The 22798-nt window shown below is 32.1% G+C and overlaps 1 protein-coding gene and 1 long non-coding RNA gene across 3 annotated transcripts in view; one reads left to right on the top strand and one right to left on the bottom strand.

Moving 5' to 3' along the window:
• LOC149062503 (uncharacterized) overlaps positions 1–22798 on the top strand; it is a 78777-nt gene that overhangs the window by 17633 nt on the left and 38346 nt on the right. For both annotated transcript variants that reach the window (XR_016189968.1, XR_016189967.1), the window contains exon 2: positions 16975–17051. This is a non-coding gene — a long non-coding RNA (uncharacterized LOC149062503). The remainder of the gene's footprint in view (positions 1–16974; positions 17052–22798) is intronic.
• LOC149062504 (radial spoke head protein 3 homolog) lies at positions 1230–2252 on the bottom strand. Its single transcript, XM_089221873.1, has one exon. It carries the CDS (start codon positions 2250–2252, stop codon positions 1230–1232), a length of 1023 nt encoding a protein of 340 aa, XP_089077999.1.

The following is a 22798-nucleotide window of genomic DNA, read 5'->3' on the forward strand; positions in this document are numbered from 1 at the left end:
AAGTATTTTTATTTTTTAATGGTCATTTTGATTACGTATTACTGTTGTCGATAGTTAACATCGTGACAATAATATCTTAAACTCGTTAAATCGGTCGGTATGGAATCGCATATTATATAGTTTATATTATTTACATCCATGTCTAATTTAAATATGATACATATTATTCTTAGAGTTATATTACAACTCACAACAGATTTACTAAACTAAAATTCATAAATTAAATTGCACCGATCATATTTTACGCGACTAAGTTAGACTATTCAAAATTCGTTGATTGCAAAAATCACTAAATTAATCCCACACTGTTATTGAAAAAAACCGTTTTATTCAAAATACCATCTGCTGTATTCATGGATATATAATTTACAACAAACGAAATAAACGGGTGGTTTCACGTTGTTTAACTGCCGCTGCAGGTGTGTTTTGGTGTCGTGTAATTATAATGGTTCGATGCGTTTTCCCATTCCACGGTTGTTGAGCTAACCCTTTATTCACAAACAAACTTCAAATGCATAGGCTTTACAGAACTTACATTAATTATTGCATTATTGTATACTATGTTATACTGTTTCACGGCAAACACGTGCCACTAACATCAAATAAAACAATATAATATAATCAAATTATAATTAAAGAAAACATACTTTTAGTTGGGCAGGCACTTACCTATAATAAATGGGAACATACATAGTATTGTATATAATACGAACAATGAATTATAAAATATATTAACATACAAAATGTATAAATATATACATTTAAACGCAATAACATACGAGTAATTATCCTAAAACAAACAAATTTATAAGTAGGCCTATATATAATATGTCTATATCAAATATGACTTTGTACAATGTCTGATGCGTTATATTTGCATATTATATAAATATTATTAGTGGTGGGTGTACTAAACTCGACGTGATTTTATTACCAAAAAAGTTGTCCAAATAAAAAATAAAAACTTTAATGTCTACACCGTAAACTTCACGAGAATACAATATAAACTACAAATCCCTCTCGTATACGCCTCTAGATATCCACCTGAAATCATCAGGGAATTTTTTTTTCAGAATAATATCATTCGATTCTTGAAAATAAAATGGTTAATGACTCAAATGAGTTTGGTTATAATATATTATTAAATATTTTACGTTGTGGTATTTATACGTTTTTTTTTATTTCAATCGCGTCGTTGATGTGTTATACGTATAAAATGTACACCTATATTAAAAGTTTTCATCCATGTCGTCAACGCCGTCATCATCCAGACGTCCGGAAGTGGTTTCGTTCGAAATTATAGCATCCGGTAATATCACTTCTGGTGGAGCGTCTTTGAATCGAGGGTGACGTTTTTCGAGCCGCCGGTACGTCTGCGGTCGGTTGACGATCAAGTCGCCGATGATTTCGTCCAGACGGACGTCGGTGTGGCCGCTGCTCAGACTGTGACGGAACCGGTCTTGCATCCAAGCGACCAGTTGATCGTCGGCAGTCAAAAATCCGGCCGCCTGCAATTGGCCCACGGCGTCGGCCTGGAGACCGGCCATGTAGTGGTCGGCCATGGCCAGCGCGTAAATGGCCCGGAACGTCGGTCCAGGCGCAGCGCGTTCGGCCATGGCCAGCGCGCGCAGACCGCAGCGTCGTCGACCTGCCTCGACGCGGTTCAGCCGGTCCAGTTCGACGCACTCGGCCCGGCGCTTGGCCACGTAGACGGTCTGTTCGCGCCTGAGCGCGGCCGCATCGTCTTCGTACTGCACAGTGCCGGCGGCTTCCTGCAGGACGACATCGGCCAGCGCCTGGGCCAGCGGGGCCAACTCGGTTTCAAAGTCCATCAGGTCACCGTAGGTCACCTGCGTGCACGCGTCCAGACCTGTCTTGCACTTGACGATCACTTCCGGTGGCTTGGCGAAGTAGCCCGGCGACAGGTCCGTTTGCGCAGCCGCCTGCATACCCTGCGTCCGCGTGTGCGGTTCCGACGGGCCCCGCGCACACTGCACAGTGGCGTGGACACGGCCCGTGTCTCCGGCGGCCAGCTTTATTTTGCGCTGCAACCGGAGACGGGCTTCGCGGAACTTGCGCTGCATGAAAGGTGTCGTGGCCATGTTGGGCGTGGGCCGCTTGGCCCTCATCGGCCGCTCTTTGTGTTTGCCAATGCCGTCCGGACAGCAGTTTGGTGGCCGCCACGGTAGCGGCTTTTGCGGACCCGTGGCCGGACATCCGAAGTCCACGGGCTTCCAATTGACCAACAGCATGACGGTGGCGTGTTTACGTGTCGGTTAGGTTTGGTACGTCGTTCACAACACTTGCGCGCGTCGTCGAGTATTATTATTATTATTATTATCCGTGTCGTGCAATATTCATACGATGTTGTCGCAGAGATGGACGACGCTCGCACAAATACGCGTTGACGTACATTTATATTAATATCATACGAGTTTTACTCTAACGTCGCCATTGTTACATAATATATTAATAATATTATTGCAATCAACACAATAACTGTTATGTTATCTGTGTAGTTGGTCAATGCAACAACTCCGCGATCTCAACCAGAATATGTGTCCTAAAATAACATAATTTTTTTTAACGCACACCACCGAACTTGTCTCAGTTCGTTATTAATCATGTTACCCCGGCAAGCTAGCGGGTCGCAGTTGAACCTGCAGCTTACTGCACCCCAAACACATTTGGTTGGCATATATATTTATTATTTTGGATCACTGCACTCTGTATTTTTATATCGTATTTTATGTTTTAACCAACAATTTTTTTTGTAATATATATAATATATTATATTTATTTAAAACCTATCCATCTAATATTCTATTATTTATTTTTGAATTTTTCAAAATAAAACGTGTGATTATTATTTATCTATTATATAGCACTACTTCGCGCAAGTCAAGTACCAACTATTACGGTGAATAATTACACTAAGTTATGATGTATGAGTTTTTAAATTGCAGTTTATAATTTAAATCCTGTATGATGGTAATATATATTCAGAGTTAACAAGATAAAAAATATTATCAGTTTAACTCAATTAAATGAATAAATAAATATTTTTATCAACACTTGAGTCACATATAATACATATGTATAGTAATTGTGCGTCTTAATTTTTTTTTTAAATAAAAATTAAATATTTTGTTAAAAAATAATCCTACTATATACATTATTTTTTTTATTGCGTTTTAGTTGCTTAGGTAAAATTACACGTCAACTTAATTATCAAACCAGTATTTTATTTATTATTTAAAATCATTTTATATAAGAGGACGTGTTTAAATAAAAAAATATTTATTTATTAATAAGCTATATATACATGTATGATTTAAACGTATTGTTTTTCAAATTAACTGTAAAAAAGCTTTAATTTATTACATTGCTATTAACAAGTTAATTGAAAAGTTAGCTAAAAATCTGTTAACTCAGCTTCATTTTTTAACCTATAACCTATTTGATGGAATAATACAGTCTCTTGCGCTCAAACGATCACACGCTGCAGAATATTCAAATCAGTCCTGAACTTATTGGAAGAGTCGAATGATTTCTTTATCATCTGTGTGCAGGCGGCGTCTACTAGGTGCGATGCAGGCACAGGGGAGGGTTTGGTTGGTGCAGGTCAACCTCTCCGGAAGAGTTTCAAAAAACGTTTATTTTTTTACGGCGTGCGGCGGCCACGTACGTTGGATCAAATTCGAAAACATTGAGTTTATTCAATAAAGTTTACCCTCCTCTCGCCAGTCCCCACCCATCGCCACCGATTTCTTCTCCAGATTTTCGTGCCTTATAAAATTTTGTCGTTTTGCACACCATTATGTGTGGCTAAGTGGCTGCAGTGTATTATAGACATATACCTATCTAAGTTATTTTTATTCGGTAGTGTGTGCGGGACCGGGACGTGAAGCGCTCATACGACATGCGGATGTATATAAATATATATATATATGATATTTGTGTACACGGCCGACGACGACGATTTTTAACCAATTGAATTTTAAATATATATATATATATAATACCTATTATTAAAAAAAAATATGTATATAAAAACTAGACGAAAAAAATAAAATCCATTCACTGTTGTTCGAGTCCTGTGTTTTCACAGCAGAACGAAAAAAAGATTATTTTATTTTAATGGTAGAAAGGCCAAGATCCGTCCCGCGTTGTCGCACATTGTAACCTTGAATCATACCGTGAGCGTTTTTTTTTCCACCCGACTCGACATTATTACAACGGCGGCGGCGGCGGTCGACCTACGGGACTTTCGTCGCAGTAATTGTGTATCAAATCTACAAACAAAGAAATCTCCCACCCCCCAAACCATTCTCTCGAACTATCACTCTCTGTCTTTTTATCTCTTTCTCTGTCTCTTTAACACTCTATATTATACACGCTAGGTACTAATAATATAATATATAACCGTTTTCTGTGATTCTTCAAATTCGACATAATATACATTTTATATACATATATACTTATGTAGTACCTATACAGGGCCGGTGATTCTTTTATCAGACAACACTCATTGTTTAAAAAAGTATTGACTTATTTCAAAATATTTATTTACATAGTTTCAAGTTGTTAAAAAATCAACATTTTTATTAAAAAATTATATTTTTAAATATTTTTTTATCCTTATCATTTTTTAAGTTTATTATTTTTTTGAATGACAACGTAGAGTTTTAATTTCATATTCCAAAGCAGAATATTTTTCTAAGTATTTTGATTCATAAAAATCGAATTTAGGACGAGTAGCTTATGAGTTATAACTTTATAAGTATTTAAAGTTTTAACAAGCGGAGTAGTGGACAAACATTTTGCGGGTTAACCCCGTACCACTCCACTCTATACTAATCTGAACTTTAAATACTTATAATTCATAAACTACTCGTCCTAAATTCGATTTTTATGAATCAAAATTTTTAGAAAAATATTCTGCTTTGGAATATGGAGTTAAAACTCTGTTGTTATTCAAAAAAATAAAAAACTTAAAAATGATAATGATAAAAAATATTTAAAAATATAATTTTTTAATAAAAAACCCTTGGTTTTTTAACAACTTGAAACTATGTCAAAAAATATTTTGAAAAAAGTCAATACTTTTTAAAATAATGAGTGTTGTTTGATAAAAGAATCACCCTGTATAGTATATAATACCTACCTATACTATAATAATATAGCCAAGTGCAGTACTGCAGTACATATTACTCTATCTAATTGCGCCTATGCCAGTATAGGTATAGGTACACATATACTTTGTTGCATAAACTCTACATGATTCTCATTATATCTGTCAATATCCCATAACTCTATTTCTCTCTCCATTCTCTCCGTCCGTGTATAATATTATGTATAAATACAGAAATACTTGTAGGAATTGGTCCAGACTATATTGCGTGCAATGTTATTTTGGCCGAAGCGGTAAGTATAATTTACCAACTATACTAATCGGAAAATAGAACAGTGTAATACAGACTGACAAAACTAAATATTATAATTTACAGTCCTAAACTACAACTCGACTGCATCGGTCTGCTCATCGTTCACGAATCACGATTAATCACTAAAATACTGCAGGCACGGTCTAGACTGTATAAACCATTGTTACTTTATTAGGTATAGGTTTAAACGCGCACCAATACGTCCTCGTGATGCAGTACACATGCAGGCCGGCTGCAGTTTAATGCAACGGTTATGTTTTTTTATTTTATCTCGGTTTGAGACTCGCAAGGCGTAATGAGTAGGTATACAGTTATAATAATATGATACATCACAAATATATATACTTAAAACTATTATTATATATAAAATAATAATGAAAAAAAAAAAAAATGTTTATTTAAAATTACAATAATTTAACGAAATATATTCATTAGGTACGCTTTTTTTTTAAAATTCAGCCAGAGAGTCAAAACAAAAATTAAAATTAGGCATGCTATCATATTATTATATTGCTATACTCGGTCAATAATGATGACATATTTTCATACCCTAACCGTATACCTATGTATAGGTATAATATTTACCTTTTCCAATATAGGTGATACTACTCCACCGCTGTACACCATAATAAATACCATTGACTATATCGAATATAGATTATAGTTCAATATAATATTATGCTCAATGATAATACACTTATATATCATGTATATATAGTCGTATACATCGCCATACTCGGTCTCGCGTGAAAATCGTTTCCGCCACGGTGAATTATACGCGCGTATATTATACATATTATATAGGTATCGACACTCACTACCAAACACCTGCAGTATACCGGTGGTCCTCGACCTCATCCTCGTCCTTTTCGTCCTTCTCCTCTTCCTGTACGCGTGTGCACGATTTTATGTGTCCTGCGAGCACAAGAAACGACCGATACACGAGATGACAACAATAAACTATGAGGTATTACACTACAATATTATTATTATCGATATAGAAAGTATACAGTGTACTCGAATGCAAGTTAAACGCGTGACATACTGGCACACTGCTGCGGTGGTTCACGAGATTGACGAAAAAAATAAAATAAAATAATAACCGACACACTGTTATTTCTTTTGAGAATAATTTTCTTAACTCTGCATATAGCTGTCGAACAGCGACCAATAAGACGCGTTTCCGAGACAAAACGGACGAGAACAGTAATAATATAACATAAGCAGACAAGCAGTGCACATTGATTATGATTTGTGATGATATTTGTATTATTCGTATTATTTGTTCAGAACACGTAAAACATGTAAGCAGTAGGTATGTGTTGCAAACTATCATTCTAACTACAGTAAATCGGTTTAATACGTTTGCGGTTATATGATGACTTGCGATCACTGCAGCTTCCTCGACGGTAGTCGTCACTCGCTGCAACCTCTACAGAAAGCGCGGAAAAACGCAAAACCTTCCGATCACGGGTGGTATTGGATGTTATAGGTTTATGTATAGGCAAATGTGAGCAAATTCAAGCTGACGACAATCGTCAACTTGAGTTTGTCAAGTAGGTCAATTCGCTCTAATATCTCGCATTTTAAGCAAATAATCGAATATCATAACAACGTGAAATTGGAATCGCTAAACGTATATTATTTTAAAATACATTATGCGTTAGTAATACCATTGATGTTATATATATATATAATATATACTCAATGGTTATATACCAATAAGACTATACACGTCATGCGAATTCGACATCCTCTTTAAATGTTGTCAACAACAATATATATATACTTAACTCTATATACTTAACTCAAAACGTCAATATGGAGAAAAATATTGACTTGAATCTGGAGAAAATAAGTTTAATTTCATATTTATTTTTAGCCTGGGCCACGTGCGACACGATGGTCGAGCAACTTTCCAATTTTTTAACCACATAGGTATAACTAAATGCATTTTAATTAAAAGTGCATTTTACAATTTATTTTTATTGCACTATAGTTGCAGTTAAGTTGTGTATGGTTTATTCACCTGCAAATTATTAAAAAATAGTATCAATTAATTATTGTTAGTCTTAAGTACCTATATACAGTTGTACCGATGTTTAATATGTACCTACAAGTTTATGAGCTCGACGTATATATTTTTCAAACCCGATTTATAACGATACATTCGTTCGATGCCCCCGTCTTTGATATTAAGGCGTTAAAAAAAAAAACAATTTTCGATCCGAAACGATGTCGGCAGCACCACACGTCCATCAGACGAACGGCTATATATAGATATCCGCCAGCGACTTTTTTTTCCTCCGCTCCGAGTGTTCCGCTGCGGCTCCGTGGCGTGTCGGATTTCGATGGGTCGCGCGGGGAAAATAATATAATAATATTATACTGTCGTGCGGTCATTTCCGTCGCATTTTCACGCCGGTCAAAATTCACCGAACCGCGGTAACGGTCACCGCGCGTTTCGAACGTACCTATACCATGATGATGCTTAAATACTTGTACGTGCAGCCGACAGCCGCTATATACATACATGTATATATCTTAATATATTATTATAATGCAATAAAATGACACGTCTTGTAGAATACGTTTTTTTTATCTCCCCTCCAACCCCACCTCTCAACACGGGAACCGAAATGCATAATGCAGCCCGACCGGAAGGAAAACCGCTGTTGTTGCACCGATCAAGATGACGACTATGACGACGACCGCGGTGCGCACACATATAACACGATAAATGGCCGCGAAACGGAAAAAAAAATCATAATAACATAATAGCAGATATGATATTATATTTTATGGCCGGCACTTGGAGTTGCATACTTTGCTATACCTACCAACCTATATATAAGTTATGTATAACGTTATTGTATAAACGTGGCGCGTATAACATTTGTGACAATAATAATATTATAATTATGTCACATCGGATTATATATATATATAGATGTATTCTATCGCTCTACATAATAATATTACCGGCAGCAGTTATAATTAAATATGGGTATAGGTACGTCATGACGAGAGACTGCCGTGAACCGCGACATTTTTTCCATTGTATATTATTATGTGATTACGATAGATTGCTTATATTATTATGCTATACTCCGCCATAATGTAACATATATTTTTAATGCGTGTTATGCTCTATATATATAGTAGGGTAATAGCTAATCGATACAGTGCCAGTAATCGTACCAGTCATACGGTGCGATCCATTTAACCGACTATATTATTATGAATTATAGGAATACCATCATCATTTGTGAAACACTGATATATGATGCCAGAGCCGGCACGTCATCGCGGAGTTCGACTGCATTTTTATATAACTATAATATAATATTTCGTGAAAATGTGTTGACGTTTTCACTAGGTAATGATTTTGGTGTATACGATATAATTCATCAATATTCGTGCAATATATTATACTATTCAAATATTGTATACTTCGAAGAGGATTTGAATACCCTCTCCCTCCCCTAGGCACTGATAGACACGTCCCGTGCCAATGCCTGCACCTAATAATAGCTATAGTCTATAATATAATATTTGTGATTTGAAAAAAAATACGTTTCTATATAAAATGGTACTAATACGCTTACGACCGCATTATTCACACTTAAACAAATCTTAACGTAACGATTTTCCGAAGAAAAATTGTCTTGATATACATCATGATATACATGTCTAGCATTTTATACTTTTGCTGCAACCTTCGTGCCAATCGCAATTTCAATACTGCAAGTGATGATGGTTACGTATATCATAGTGATATGGTCATCACAGAAATTGAAATTTGTATTTTTTCCGAAAATTCTGGATGGGTTGCAGCCCCTTCAGCCACACTTGGCTACGACTGCACTGCGGCACTCACATTATATATTTTTAATTTTCTAAGCAGTACTTACAAGATTTATGCAGTCCAAATAACCGAACAGACGTGAAACAGTTTGCAATAAACATTATCGCACATTGTATTATGATAAACATTGAAAACCATCAATGGACTGGACATATATATATATATATGTATAATGATATTGATGTATAATATAATGTATGTTTGTGTACATAATTATATATATATATGTATAGCGGACCACAATTCTTGCTGCAGCTCACCCTTTTGCAATCGCCGCCATTATATTTTCGGTTAGGTCCATGTTTGTATGCACTTAATCGGGAATCGCATTTCTCGGCGTTAAAATATTATGTGTCGCATTATTGCGCATTATTATTATTATATTACCATATCGAAAAACCTTTTTATAACCAATCAATAATTTCGTATATGTCTCCGAACGCACATCGCTCAGCTATCTACACGTCGTGACTCGTTTGCAGGGCTCGAATAATATATATAAGACTTATATATTATATGCAGTACAATATAGAAATTCGAACCGAATTAATTTCGGTATATATATTATAGAACGGCTCGTGTAAAGTATCGGCTGTTGAAATGTGTACATAGTAACGTATTATGATATTATATGTATACTCAAGTATACTCGACGCATATATATATAGCAATATTATATATTATTTGGACAGTAAACAGACATTTTCTCGAATTTATGACTAGGTGCAGTGTGCGGGTGACGAGTGGTCACAGGGGTATTCGTCGCCAAAAATAATGTAGTTATGATGTGATATATACTCCATTCGCGTCAATACATCAGGGGTGGCGAACACACGGCACGTGCGCCAAGTTTGTCTAATTTCAATGGCACGCGAAAAAATTAAATTGAGAAAAATGATGCTATTTTTTTTATTTTTTTTTTTTAATGATTTAAAATACATCGACAACTAGGCCAATAGTGAAATAATTGTTTATTCTTTTGTTACATTGTTAGTACTTTAAGACTTTAAGTATTTTAAGCATTTACATTTTTTACGTTAAATTAAATTGTACATTTTTTTTTTTTTTAAGAATAAAATTAAGTTTTTTACGTCCTGTGGGTTTGGTCCAAGCGCTTGACAGATTTGTTCGGAGATGTGAAAGTGATGGTTGTATTCTTGACATTCAGTGATGATGTGGTTGATGCAGTGGCGTCATTTGCGGGATGCAAGGGTGTGCAAATGCATCCCAGGAATTTTACTAGCACACTTTTTGTGTAGATCCTTTCATAGAATCATAGTATAAAACAAATAACAATAATTTTGGTTTTTTGTTTTTTTGATTTATCACAATATTTTGTGGAGCACCACTACGTATAAAAAAAATATAATATTGTTCACATATATAATTCAACCAGATTATTATAATTTATAATATTATATTATAATCAGTGATACAAATAATAAAATAACTTTGATATTACTTTAGATTTTCAATATTTGTTTTGCATCCCATGAAAAAATGTGAAATGACGCCCCTGGGTTGACGGTTAAAAGAACGCTGCACGAGTCACATATAGTGCGGAGGATCGTCTTTACTCATAAAGTAGTTGTGTGTTAAGTGTGTGTGTTCTGTTCGGAGGCGGTTTATTATGGTTTCATCTTTTCTATTGAGTTCAGGATTTTTCTATGGGTTTATACTATTTTTTTTATTTTTTTTTAAATTTGGTGTTGAGTTTTCGCCAGTGATAGCGCCATTTATTATTTGAGTGTAGGTTAATTTCGTCCTTTGCATCTGCGAATGTGATGGAATTTATGGTCGCATTATGAGCTTCTTGGTCAGCCATATTCTATGGTTTGCTATTCTTTAATTAATGTTGTCGTAAAACATTCAAAGAAATAAATTATAAACATTTTAAAAGATTTCCTATGTGTAAAATTGATTATGTTATTGTGTTATTATCACTATAATTAATATTTTCTATTAAGTGCTTACAAACTTTGGACGTGTGAAAAATTATCAATTTCTTGATTGAAAAAAAATTGACACTAGACCCAAAAAAAGGTCACCACCCCTGGTCTATATACATAAATATACTTTAGCTAATCAAATATATCTGTTTGAAATTCTCAAGAAAATAGACATTGCAAAAAGTCAAAAATTGATTATGATAGAGAGAATAGTTGTTTGAAAATGATGTTTTGTAATGAGTTAAAATTATTGTATATAAGAAAAATATTTCCAAGACCATTAAGAATTTTCCAGTAAACTCTACTCTATACCCTCACCTATAAATAGGTGTTATTATTAAAATTATTATTGTTTTTTTCTGCAGTATTGGGTTAATGCTCGGAAAATCGGAAACAAATTATTATATTTCAAGCACTCGGAAAATATAGGTACCTACGCACGAATCTGCAATTGTCGGTGTTTTAGTCTAGCAGTGGTTATGCCTATATATCAGACTGTTGAAAATTTAAAATACGTCGTAGTCCATCTTTTTAGTTTTTTTTTTTTTTGTCCGCGTTTGCGAGGAAGCCAACTTACTACCTTATTTTCGTGTAATTTTATAAATTGTTCCATAGGAAATAATAAAAACAATTTATTACCGACAAAGAACGAGAAAATGTACGTGCTACGCTAGTTAAAGTGGAGAAAAAAGAAACATGAACTAAATAAATGATCAAGGCCGTATTTACGGGAGGTTTTTGACCCATTGAAAATTATTATTATTATTATTATTATTATTATTATTGTATTTTTATTATATCGGGCCGTATCACGTTAAATCATCGTCGCGGCAAACATTTTCGTCGGCTGCGCACGAAAACAATACACACGGTCGACGGTCATAAATTTTGAGTAGAAATAAAAAAATTAAATAAAATTCTCGATTAAGAATATATACTATTATATTATGATTATGTCTGCGTGCAAATGGGTACTTCATAGGTATATCTTGTGTACGTTTTCTTCTTATTCTTCTTATTTTACAATAATACAATAATATAACCACGCGCGTATAATTTACACAAGCAACAGAGCATGGTAGGTACCGTCCGCGTTCAAGTTGCTCGAATTAACATATAAATATAATTTGTTCATTACCCGAAATAAAATAAAATTGTTCATATAATATAATAATAATAAAATAATGTATGTGGGTACGCTGCAGAGCATTAATTGTATGCCCATTGCCCATGCGTAATGTTGCAGTTATAATGTTTACTATTGTGTTCAATTTACACTCGTATACAAGATAATTCAGTGACCTAAATTCTATTTTTAACGCTATATTATTCCAAATCTGATTTTTGAAATTTTTAATTCCAAATATTTTTAAGTATTCTAGGGGTCATTTATTTTGAACTAATTAAAAAGTGTCCTGTAGTGCGTTTTTCCAATGAATGACAATGAATTTGACGTACGCATATCAGAATCAAAATTCGAGCGATTAGGTATTTGAGTTGTTGAACTTAGCGAATTATGGATAAAAGCTTACAATAATTGGTTTGGAAAATAGGTGCAAAGTATTAGTGAGAGGTTTCTCGTTTGAAATATAGAGGCCTCAAAACAGAATTTAACTTTGAAATTATAATTTGAGTATGTTTAATAATTCCAAAAATCAGAACTTGAATGAAATTTTTACTTTAAAAAAAATGAGTGTGAGCATGTTTGAAGGTAAATCGCTCTGTTTATATATAGAACTGGCCTTGTGTAGGAAATTAATAATTATTGATATAGGATCCTTTCGGAAGTGCCTACATAACGTTATTATAGTAGGTCTCGTCAATTCTTATAGATTTGCATGTTTTTTTTTGTTTTGCGGTGGTTGTTGAATATTATAATATTATGTTCTATAGGTAAGTTATAAATTTGTTTTATATAAAGTAAAACAAATAGGTATTAAATACTAAGTTTGACTTTGCATAATATTTTTGCTAATGTAGTTGTTATATATAATATATATATATATATTATACAAGAAATGCATCATTTATATTATTATACGACAAATCACAGTTTTTTTTAGCAACTATTGATATTTTATAAGTACCTACCTAATAAGTGCATATGTTCCATGCATCAATACTATAAGATATTTTTCTCTTCATAATTTTCGCTGCATAATATTATTTCAATAATTTAATTACAATTAAATTATTAGCGTACCAAAACCAAAGTACATTTTTAGAAGAAATTAAGTTCCGAGCAGCTCTGATGGTTAATAAATTATAATGAACAAATCTTCAGTTTTAATAAATCATAAATGTTTATTATAATCAATATAAATAAAAGTTGGCTGCAAAGTTTTGAGCAGTTTTCCTTCATTGTATACTTTGAGCACTATTATATTTATAATCAATGGTTGACTTGGGGGGGGCGGGGGGACTGAGTACCTCAACTAATTTTTTGGATACGCTAGCGCAGCCCTACTTCTTTTTTAGAGGAGAATGCATGGGACGGATTGTAATGTAAACTTTTAACTTACCTATTAATTAAAATGAAACACAAAATTGTATTTGAAAATGTGAATTGTAATTTTATTGTATTATATAATAACTATTTGATATCTAATTCTAATATGAAGTGAACCTTAAGTTACACGGTTACACCTAATAAATTATGATTTATATGTTATGATTCATTGATACGTGTTTCTTAATAATTTATTATGCTTCTTAAAAGGGACCATAAAGGGTGATGTGGGGTGACTCCCCCCCACCAACATTGTTATGTAAGTTTTATTAAAATGCTAGGGACGCTATACATTTTAAAAGTAGCTAAAGTACCTCTACTACTTTATTTCCAAGTCAACCACTGTTTATAGTGCGATAAGTCCTAGGCTCTTAAGTTGTAACTTATAAAGTTATAACTTATAAGGCACGTTATTTCCGATACTATAGTAATAGTATATTAGTATATACATCCAGTAACCAATAAATACCTATATAGTTTTTTGTATTTGACATATGTCTACATTGATATACATTAATGTCTCCATGTATGTATGAGAACTATTTAGTATGGAAATGTTACTTTTGATTGTTATGTATGTATATAAGCTACCTTTGATATGTGCTTAGTGGAGAAACATTTAAAAAGTTATCCAACACTACGGGCTGTAGGAAAACTTACAATGTCTCTATCAAAGTGTGATATCACGACGACAAAATATAATACAAATATTATAGTTCATAATATTATTGTACTATGTTATTGTTATCCTATAATATTATATAGACGTGTACCGGTGTACCCATTACACATTCAACACTCGAACTAATTATATTTACATAGTATATATAAGTACGTATTTTATAGAATAATAATTTATCGTATGTACAAACTATATATATCATCACGACATCGATCACAGTAATTATAACTACCTACGCTTTATCCCTCGTATAATATATCTATTGAATATTATGCATAATATATTTTATGTGTAATCTATTATAGGTGTACGATTTAAACGGTTTCAATGATAAAAATAAATTATATTACGGTTTATTAATAAATTATTTTGGTAGGTAGATGGTATTATTAATATTGGATTTTTTGGATAAACAAAACGTATATTAACCAATTTAATTGTTTATCACAATTTTTGACTCAGATTTGTACCTTGACATGAATGTTGAAAAAAAAAATGTCTATGAGAGGTTCCAGCATGACCGTCGAGGATCTCACTCTAATCAGTATAAACTCTTTACAGACGCGTACACAAAACAATATTTTTTTTTTTTGCGGGAGGTAGGAGGTTTATACATTTATATAATCTAACCTAAAAATAAGATTACACACTTTGATCTAGCACTAAACGAGAATGTAATACATATTAAAATGGCAATGCATGGTATCTATACCTATTAAAACTTTTAATTTATATATTTTATTAATATTTTAAAGCTGAAGAGCTGGAAAAGTTTGAACGTGTTAATTTCAAGAACTACTAGTTCGAATTTTAAAATTATTTTTTTTTGTTGTACTGTATTTATATTTATATAAATATAAATATAAATATACTATATTTATACTTATCGAGGAAGGCTATATAATATTTGTAGAAAGTCTACAGGTTAGGTCGCAACTTAAGAATTTATGAATTTGCTATTTAAAAAACCGTAAAATTATTGCCGCGAATCGAAAATTCTTAGACGCAGTGGCACTTCAGTAGAATTAATGTGATGAGTGTCTCGAGTCGAACCAGTTTCGATGACTCAAACTTTTTGCACTGTTTTCATATTTTTTTTCTTCTTTGTACTTATTACTTTTATAGTTATTTTAGTTGGTCTAGTATTGGTCGCGTCTCTAAGAAGGTTTTAGTGTATAATACGTTATAATAATTAACCGGGTCAGCTTAAAATAATGTAATAATATTCGATCCGTTAATAATCTACCTTCTACCTATCTATATAAAAATGGATTTCCTTTATGCATTTCTAAACAGCTAGACCGATTACAATGAAATTTATTTAATTTGGTACAGAGATATATTAGACTTATGGACAGAAAATAGGCCAAGTTAAAAAGTAATTGGCCTGACTCCGAGAGGTGCTCATACAGACATTTTGAGATTTAAAATGAAAATTTTTGTTTGTAGAGATGGTTAGGTACCTAATATTAGTTTCAATGATAATAATAATAATTGATGCGAAAGAAATTATTATTCCTGAATTTGCAGATATTATTGGTTTCCATTGCACGTGTGCTTTTATGGCATTAAAAGTTTTTATTGATATTTTGTTTTTTTTTGCCATATTATAACGCCATTTCTATGGAGTTATGTCTACAAAAAAAAAAGAACGATTGATAGTTCGAATAAGTAATCAGTAATTTTTTATTATAAGTACCAATTTCAAAAGTTTTTTCACCTTTACAATGCTAAAATGCAAGAAAATATGACTGAATATAGTTTTAAATTTTATTAACTCTATGACTGTGTTAAAAATTAAGATGGAGTAAATTACTAAATTCACGGGAAGATTTGAACATGATTAGCTTAGCCGGATATTAAAAAACGAATTAAACACAAATTTTGAATCATATAGAGTTGGTATTTTTGACGGGCAACGAAGTGCACAGGGATTAACTAGTCATCAATAAAACTACGTTACATTTATCTATTCTTTATTGACAGAAATCACTTTCACCCTAAAAAACAAATTTAGTAATTTTCCTGAAATTTTTGGGGAGATGTGGTGAACCCCTAACACCCCCACTTGTGTTCGCGCATGCTTCTTGATCTAAAGCTTATCAACTAAGAAAATTTCTACAGAATTATTATAATAATCTTAAGGACGCAAAAGGCGTAGAAACTTGTATTAACATCAATTAAAAAAAAAAAAAAAAATAGAATGTGTTCTCAGTGGCTTCTTTCGTCAAGCTGTTCAATATGCTATTTCACACAGCTGTTATTTTCTTTTTGCAGCTGCAGGAACCTATAAAATAAAGGAGAAAACAATTAAGTTTCTTAATTGTATTAAAATAGGTACAATAAAAAGAAATAAATGCGTTTAATATTTTTATCGTTTTGTTCATTGTACCTACTATATTATAGTATAAAAAATAGTGTATAATAGAATAATAATTTAATCGATTGATTTAACTCAAGTATTAGTAAAAATAAGATAATAGTTTGATAACGAGTTTATATGAAATTTTTTTTTTTAGGAAATGGATCGTGATTCGAGTTAAATTTAAAGAATTATATCAACTACCGAGCTACGACTATGACGTAATGTACCTATGTAAGTATTTTAATTAAATAGAAAATATCTTAGCTTTTTTTTTTATCATCTTCTGAATAACAATAGGAAATCAGTAAAAATAAACTAGGTAGGTTTCTTCTTCTTCTTCTTCTTCTCTACTTAATGCCTTGCCTTGTCGTTGCAAGTCTGGTTCTCCATTCTTCCCTGTTAAAAGCCAGTCTTTTCATGTCTATATGTATCGATTACAGTCAGCTTGTCTTATCATTTCTTCTATATATGCTTTCCTTGGTCTACCTCTACCTTTGAAAATAGTAATAGCCAATAGGTATATCCGTTAAAAAAACGCGCGTTTTAGACAAAATTAAAATAATGTATTATATTACTGTTCAAAGTCCAATTATATTACAACATGTGGGTATTTAATTCGAATTATTTTGTATACATATTATATAAAACATATTAAAAAAAAAAAAAAAATTAAAATACAACTCAATCATCAAGAGACTTATTATATAAATTCACTATGCACGCGTATAGATTCAACAGTGAGGACAAAATATTATTTCCCAGTTTAAAACATTTGAGATTTTTTAAAACGACATTTAATATAAACGTTGTTATATAGTTGGCCTATTTCCCAGTCGTTCTCATATCCGGTTTTAAAATTCTTAATTTGTCTTGTTAATTTTTAATCGTAATCATGTGAAGTGCGAATACGAATGTGCCTATAGGTAATAATGTGTGTTTCGACTAGCGAAGAGGTCGTCACGACCCTTTTGGCCTTTACGCCCCCCCCCTCCATCACAACATTCCGTATATACGACGAACCCTCAGATAAAATATATATAAATCATTTTCCATAATATTTATTTTATTAAGTCGGAGACGAGCAATATGCAATAAATAATAATATTATATACACTGAAATATGTGTATACGTGGATGCCGCAACGAATTATGTGTCACTCTGTACACACACATCTATTATTCTTTTAATACATAATTATCTCTTTTTAAACCGTTGCGTATCCACACACACACACACACACACACACACATTATACGACCATATAATACTAATAGCAATAATAATAAATGTCTAAACACATATACACTGCACACGTCCGTCGAAATAACGTTAGAAAAAAATATTAAAAAGGTACAGTTACGGGTGGTTAGTGTTGACAGGTGGTGTGCAGTGCATGTGTATAAGTACTGCTGCAGGGTTTCTCAAAATATGACGGACAGGCCGTGTGCAGCTCTTGTCGCACTGCACGCACACACACCTGCCGGGTGTTTTTTTTTCTGAATTTTTTTTTTTCCATTCGCTTTGTTTATTGGTATAAACGCCATTGGCCACCTGAGACCCGTCTGCTGGCGTAATTTTCGAGTTCGCGAGGTACGTGCACCTATATTATAAGCCCACCGCTACACAGTTTCAGTAGTCATTTCAAAAACTGCAGTCCCGTAAAAATAAATGAAATGTTGCCACAACAACTCGGCAGAGCTGAGTAATCGTTTTTTTTTTTTTTTTTTACATATACCTTCTTTTCATTTCATTTATAGTTCGCGGTAGGTAGTGCGCACACATTCGTTATTGCGTGTACATAATATTTTTACATGATGATATCCGTCCGAGTTAGTACATTAAAATATATACCTACGACTGAGGTGCTACGTATATTATTATATGCGACGACGACATCGCTTCCTGCTGCAGTTTGTGCGCCGTCGATAAGCTAGCTGCAGTGCTTTCGAGAATCGAACCTACTTCCGGTCTACCGTCGAACATATTATATTATCGGTATGTTTTATTGTTTTTTTATTTATTGGAATTTTAATACTAAACATATAGCTACTCGTATGATTAGGCAATGAAAATAATGCTCGTACCTATTATAATACGCTCGTATCACACAATGGGTACGTTCTATTTATTTATTTGTTAACGGTAAAATTTAGTACGAATAAATAAATGCATTATTTGAATTCTCGAACTACTATATTTTCGCTATACATTGTTTTAAGTGCAATTTTTTATATATTATATTATATCATGTTATTATAACAAGCGTTTTTATATACAGTATCGGAATGTGTACAACGTACCTATAATATCACATAATAATAATATGCCAGTCCACCATAATAAGCAATCAAACTATTTATCATAATATCTGCATAATATGCAAGCATGTTTAGTATATTGTATACACTTCGGTAGTAGAAAAAAATTCTCTGCGTGGTAATTACATTATTCGTTGTAATTCACTACTGATTGTTCTATGATAAATAATAATCAGATAATTGTGTCAAATTACGAAAAATAAAAAAAAAATTAATCATTTTACGCCGAAGTGATTCTTCATGCATGAAGAAAATTACTGTATATTATAGGGCATGCAACTGAGTATCAACATTTCTTTAATATTTAATTGCATTAAATATGGAAAATCGTACCTTGGTGCATGATAAGTATAGGTTACCAACGTAATATTAAACGCATCTTCGTCTTATAAATTAACGATAGTAGAACAAGACGTGACAGAGCTGGATACTGTGGAAACATATTGTATCGTAATTTAAAATATTATCAAACATTTAATTTTAAACTAGGTGAAAAAGTATTGAATTGTCAGACTTCGAATTTTGCAGCAGAAGAAAATGTTTATAAAAAGCAAAAGACTGTAATATACCGGTATCTATATGAATATAAAAATGAAAAATGAGAGGATATCAAACTATCTGTATATTTAGACCACTGCCACAATAGTCTGCAATATATTATATTTTTAACATTACAGTGTATATCTATGGTAGATGTTAATCAATGTAAATTCTTATTTTTTTTTTACCCGTATTTAACCGTTAAGCATAAATAATTTCAAGTTAAAATTTGAATTGGTGATGTACGTCGATTTAGCAATTATTATTTATGACACGTGTTTCTAAACGATGTAGGTACTTTTAATATATGTTGAATATTTTGTAATTTCATCTAGAAAAAAATGAACACGTATCAGCCACACGTGATAGGTGTAAAACGTTTTTACCCGCAGGCAAAAACACTGTGCCGAGCATTTGTATTTAATTTTGTTGTTCAGAGTACACAATGTTTTTTATACCGTATTATAATATTATGTGAGGTGTAGGTAATCTTTTGAATTCGAAATAATAGCTCTTACAGGGTAGACTACTCTATACTAGATATTGTTTTATGTGCATTAAAAAGTGTTCATTGCTAGTATTTCTATCTCGATGCAACTATACTTTAATGGTTCAAAACGTCCACCGTGTTATATGATGGGGTACCAACAATAAAACAAAAACCTTATTAATAAACCAAATCCGATTTAGTCGTGAAACCAAGGTCGGTGATATATCTGTTACAGAGTTGCTCAACAAATCTATACTGCATCGACATCACTGCTATTAGTGCTATTACAATTTAAGAATAATATATTCAATGATATCCAAGGTAGGTCACGCAAAATAACTATTTATTAAACCGTTAATTATATAATTTATATATTTATACGTTCGATGTATAATGACCGAAAACGTAACAAATTGATTAAATTGGAGCGGGGTGCTGCAAGTGGGCATTAGAAATATATTTTTATTTATCCGTAAATTCTCCATTTTCGTAGTTGTACCTGCACTGTGAATCGTTTGGTTTAGGTGTACAGCTAGCGTTTTTTTTTTGTTTTGTTTTGTTTGTTTGTATTTTTGTAATGTGTTACACTATTATTAACGAAAACAAAAAATAAGCAATTGTGCAGGCATTACTATAGACTATACCTATATAGTAATAGATGTCTACATGTATATTCTGTTTGTTGTGATTTTATAACGAATAAGTAGGTAAATACTAAAGATACATAATTTATACTATCGGGCTCTTATACGTCTAAAGTAAACATAACGTTTAATTGTTTCTCAAAAATATAATCCACAGCGTCGGCTTAAACAAGTGTGTGTCATGATCTGACTCAGAAGAAATATTTTACCGTTTATTTGGTTTTGTCTCGGTTAGTCGTTTATTATACTCGTACATTGCATCAGCTTAAAATTCGATAAGATAACACTGATTGTTTACGGAGTGGATTAAAATTTCGAAAAAATGAAAAAAAAGTTACTCGCTGTAATATTACGTGCATTGATTTTTACAAGTACCTCAAATTTGTAATAAACAAATTGCATAAGCTCCTAAGTCTTACCAATTAAAATATAATTGCATTTTGTATAACTACACTTATTATTATATAATAATTGGTAAACTTACTTACCTATATTGTTGTAATTTATAACTGATTCAAACTTAATGTCATATTAATGATTGGTTGATAATTTATAAATTGTCGTCGAGTTTCATACTTGAATGACGACGTTGCACTTAACGATTAGCTTAATATTTTATTTTTATTTTCAGTAACGATGATATAGCTAATGACTATCCACATCGTTGTGCAATTATTAGACGATAATTGTCTTTGGCGATTCGTCTGGGGATTTGGGTATTTAAAAATATATTATATTTTACAAATCTATATGTACATGTTATCTTTTCAATGAGAACTGGACTTGAAGACAGCACTGACTCGCCTCCGTATAAATATATTCTTCTATCATATCATATATAATATTATAGTATACACAATACGATGATGTTATGATGAATTCTCAATACGTACGATCAAAATTCAAAACAGATACATGCCGTTGACTCATACATCAATTAAAAATGTTAAGACACACTATCCGATTATCGGCGATTATTTAAAATCGGCATGGTTAGTAATAATATTCGGGTATCGAAATAACCAGTTGATGGCAGACGAAAATTGTGTTTAAATATATTTCAAATATATATATACCTACTACCTACTTGTTCCATTTATAAGTATGATGATTCCGATAGCACATCACACCCAAAAAGTATAATTATTGGCTTGATAGTTGATAGATTCGTTGTACGTATGTTGTGCGGCGTTGAAGTCGACTGACAGACATAAAATATCAATAGCCGTTCTGCTGCGATGTCTGGAACCTGCAGATTTTTTTCATTTAGTACGAGCACTTCAATAAATATTCTGTTCAGCATCTATTATACGTATTTGACTGTTTGAACTATAAACTCGACGAATACCATAATGTATTATGTTTCATATATGTTTGTATAAGCCCCCAATTTGCGCCTATGCAGTATATAGCTGCGGTACATATTAAAATTTATGTATTAAATACGGTATCGTGATTAGGATTATTGAATGGTCGATATCTTCCAACATTATTTTCTGGGAGGCGTTTTCAAGTCAAATTGTTTGAAATAGATTTGCATTCGTTTGCAATTACGAATTAAATATATGTACGAAAAATATAGGTACATTAATAATATGAATATCGATTTTCGTAACATTGATATATCTATATTACCATTGATTATTAATAGTATGTATAGTACTAAAAATCAATGCTATTGTATATTATTATTTATTTAATTAAAACTTAAAAGTCTATACTGTAACAGGTATAGTAAATTGCACATGACGTATATGTATAATAGACGTATGAGTGTTGATGAAACAAAATGCAAGTTCATTTAAAATATTTAATTTTGAATAAGTGTTATCGTGAACAAATATTATGCGTATCGACTTATTGTTCATCAATAATAATAATAATGATATATATATTATCTAGATATCTGAAAATAACAAAAAAAAAATTGATTTCTCATACCATTAATAGAACATTGAAAATGTATAGTTATTTAGCTGTTAATG

Source organism: Diuraphis noxia, unplaced genomic scaffold, assembly GCF_037042655.1.
Source record: "Diuraphis noxia isolate RWA-SAM2 unplaced genomic scaffold, SU_Dnox_SAM2 contig0001, whole genome shotgun sequence".
NCBI classification, from domain to species: domain Eukaryota; kingdom Metazoa; phylum Arthropoda; class Insecta; order Hemiptera; family Aphididae; genus Diuraphis; species Diuraphis noxia.

What these genes read in the sequence shown, in the direction of transcription:
- LOC149062504 (XM_089221873.1), bottom strand. Translation starts at nt 2,252, where the DNA reads ATGCTGTTGGTCAATTGGAAGCCCGTGGACTTCGGATGTCCGGCCACG.